Below are 3002 nucleotides of genomic sequence, written 5' to 3'. Positions count from 1 at the left end.
GAACATTGCTTGTCTTTCGGTGGTAGGACTTCAGCCCTGCCATTAGTATTTAGAGGAATCCACTCTTCTATATACATAGTACCCAATAAGTCAATCTGACCTATTTCAACATCAGTTATTATAGTCTGAGGGTAGAATCCCATATGCCCCTAGGGACATGTAATACTACCATCTCACTCCTGCCCCGCTGCTCCCCGCAAATCCTAACTCTTCTCGCCAAAGTTTCACTGCTACATATTAGTATCCCCTCAAAGCCCATCCTCGCCATGCAGTCTCCACGACCACAGAAAGATGAAACCCTAAACAGTGCAAAACCCGCTCCACGGATCTCAAACCCACGTCGTCTCCTAATCTTAACCCCGGCGTCACAATCTCACACCATCGTCCCTCCTTTTTTGCATAGCCTAACTGGAGTTCCGGTCACCAATGCGCCGCAAGCTTCAAACACCACTCAATCAGGAGAAAAACAAGGTGAGTTATGAAAATGTGATATGTATCCTTCTGTCTACGTGCTTTTAGCGTCAAGTATTAAACGTTCTTGCTCACCCGTGGCTTTAATTAGACCCTGTCACGGCGGACAGCACCGACAACAAGGACCTAACATCCACATTTGCTGGATACACTACACATTCTCCACTACGAATAGAGACGAAATACTACACGGCAGATATACCTATATGGGTCGATGAACTTCCGTTCCATTATAATACCAGGACGTCGCCAGACTCATTACCGCAATCCCATCCAGACGCATCTAGCTCCAGAGACGCTGATTCGAAGTTACCACAACCCCACGGCCTCGCGGCTTGGAGATCTGAATTCCTTTCCGATGAAGCTCAGGAGGTGCGAGATGTCATTGGTGCTGTTGTCATCTGCATAGAGAGACCGGCCGTGGCATCGTACGAGTTAGTTCCCAGTGAAACCCCAGAAATTATACGGGACAGAGAACATAGAAAGAGGATTGCGCAAGGGATAAAGGAGCTTTTAAGTGCAGTTGCGGAGGTTAGGAATCGAATTGAAGAGGAGCGTGGCGGGGTTGGAGAAGTTCCGGGATTGGTTGTATTGGTGGGGACGGATGAAGGAAGCAAGGGATCGGAGGGGAATATGAAGCGGAAGGGAATTGGGTCGGAAGGGCCGGCGGACAGCGGTGATAATCTTAAACTGGGACACGCCGTTGAGTTTAGTACTAGCTGGTGGGAGGACGAATTAACTGAGATGGGACATTTCGAACTGGAGGTTGTGGCGTGGGACCCCAAGGCGGAATTAAAGGAGGATAAGAGGAATGTTTATGGAGGTCGGTATCTTTCTCTCATGGTCTACCTGCGTTGCATTTTGTGTGTGCAGTTCTCCTCGCTCCTAGCCTCTTGCTTTCCGCAGTTTTAACCTGATTTATTACCTTGCTAAATTCCCAATCCCCGCAGAATTCCAAGGTATGGCACGGGTAAAAGAAGTCCTGCAGACGAATGAGTGGGCCTCAATTCGCCAGGGGGATCTTTCAACTGATTTTCTTCTCGACTCTGATGAAGATTTTGGTTTCGATAACGAAGCTAGTGAGCTCGAGCGTGAAATGCTCGGTCTTAAACTGGCAATTGAAAAAGGGGCTGATGAAACTGGTGCTGGCGAACCAGACCTAAAAAGCCACGATGAGGAGGATGAACTCCATGTTGAAAAGATTGATGGACTAATGTTGAGAATGAAGGCTATTAAGGGTGAGGAGATTCACATTCCGTATATTGAAAGTGGAAATGTGGCGTTTCGAATTTCCTTCTCTGCGGATCTGTCTACTAACATATCCATAGATATGGCTGCTGAATTACCTGAAGCAGAGCGTAGGGCGTTTGCGGTTAAGGCAATCAATGATATCATGAAGGATATTTAAAGGCTTATGGTAGTACTAAATCAACAATGCCAGAAACGGGGTTTAAGTAGCTTCTATTAATTATATATCTGAACGTAAATCACGGATCAGCTCCAGGTAAATCGCATTATTAAAAATATTTCAACCCTTTATACGCCAATAACATCATCTAATTCGGTTTCAGTTTCAATCAGCCTTCCTGAGTTCCATCACCTTTCTTCTTTGTGACATCATATGGGTATAGAGAATGAAGGAGCCTATACGATGAAGAAAAGGGGGTTAACAAACTATCGTACAAACTTTAAGGTGAAAATAGTCGGAAAACCGACTGAAACTTACATGGCGGGTAGATGACTAGCATCGATATGAAAAACCATGCAACCACAGGCTGAATATCCCACGCCGGTGCAATGGCTTTGTAAATCAATGTACATTCACTCGAAATACCAATGGGATAGAGAACGAAAAAGGTATTGTATCTAGTGAGGCCATCGAGTTAGCCCCCAGTCAGATCATGAATAAGCAAATTTAGATGATATCTAAGCACATCCACGAACTCCAGCCGCAGTCACAATAAAACCGCAGACTAGCCCGCTGATTTAGACGGAGTGGAAGGACAAAAGAACATACCTCAACCAAATCAACCATCGAGGTACTGCAGAACCCAAACACTGCACCACAAAATATCCATATCGAATACACTCTGTAATCCCCCAAGCGCTCGCGCAGCCAACCACCATCCAATCGCCCAATCTCCACTCGGGGGCCTTACCCCTGGCGCCCACAACTCCCTTCTCTTTCCCAATCATATCGACCGAGAAGGGAAACATAACAAACCAAACCACCAGGATACGGCTGGCCACCTGCATTGCCGTCGTGATGGGGGATGCACGCACGAGCTTTACGAGCGCGTGAAATATTTCCAGCAGGGCAAGCGTCTGGGTGAAGCGGAGGAGGGGGAAGAGAGCATCGAATATATGCGCGACATGACCGGTGGGCACGAGGAGGGCGAGGAAGAATATTAGTCGTACTGTTATGATGGCCCAAAGGACGAGGGAGAGGGTGTTGTAGCAGACGAGGTAGGTGGTTGCGGTCTTGAAGGCTGGCTTGCTGGTGCCGTTCTTGCCATTAGAGTGTTGAAGTC

At 47.1% G+C, this 3002-nt stretch overlaps 2 protein-coding genes across 2 annotated transcripts; one reads left to right on the top strand and one right to left on the bottom strand.

The window, feature by feature from the left end:
• Positions 1-266: 266 nt before the first annotated feature.
• Positions 267-1879, top strand: HCAG_01310 (predicted protein; the record flags this gene model as incomplete). The annotated part of the gene is made up of 4 exons (XM_001544213.1): positions 267-471; positions 563-1294; positions 1422-1709; positions 1800-1879. 4 exons carry the CDS (start codon positions 267-269, stop codon positions 1877-1879), a joined length of 1305 nt encoding a protein of 434 aa, XP_001544263.1.
• A 258-nt stretch (positions 1880-2137) lies between these two features.
• Positions 2138-2667, bottom strand: HCAG_01309 (predicted protein; the record flags this gene model as incomplete). Its single annotated transcript, XM_001544212.1, has 3 exons — positions 2138-2145; positions 2198-2337; positions 2489-2667. The coding sequence occupies 3 exons, from the start codon at positions 2665-2667 to the stop codon at positions 2138-2140; spliced, it is 327 nt and encodes a 108-aa protein (XP_001544262.1).
• Positions 2668-3002: the final 335 nt, after the last annotated feature.

This window comes from Histoplasma capsulatum, genomic scaffold, assembly GCF_000149585.1.
Source record: "Histoplasma capsulatum NAm1 scaffold_1 genomic scaffold, whole genome shotgun sequence".
NCBI lineage: Eukaryota > Fungi > Ascomycota > Eurotiomycetes > Onygenales > Ajellomycetaceae > Histoplasma > Histoplasma mississippiense.
This window is presented reverse-complemented; position numbering and strand designations above follow the sequence as displayed.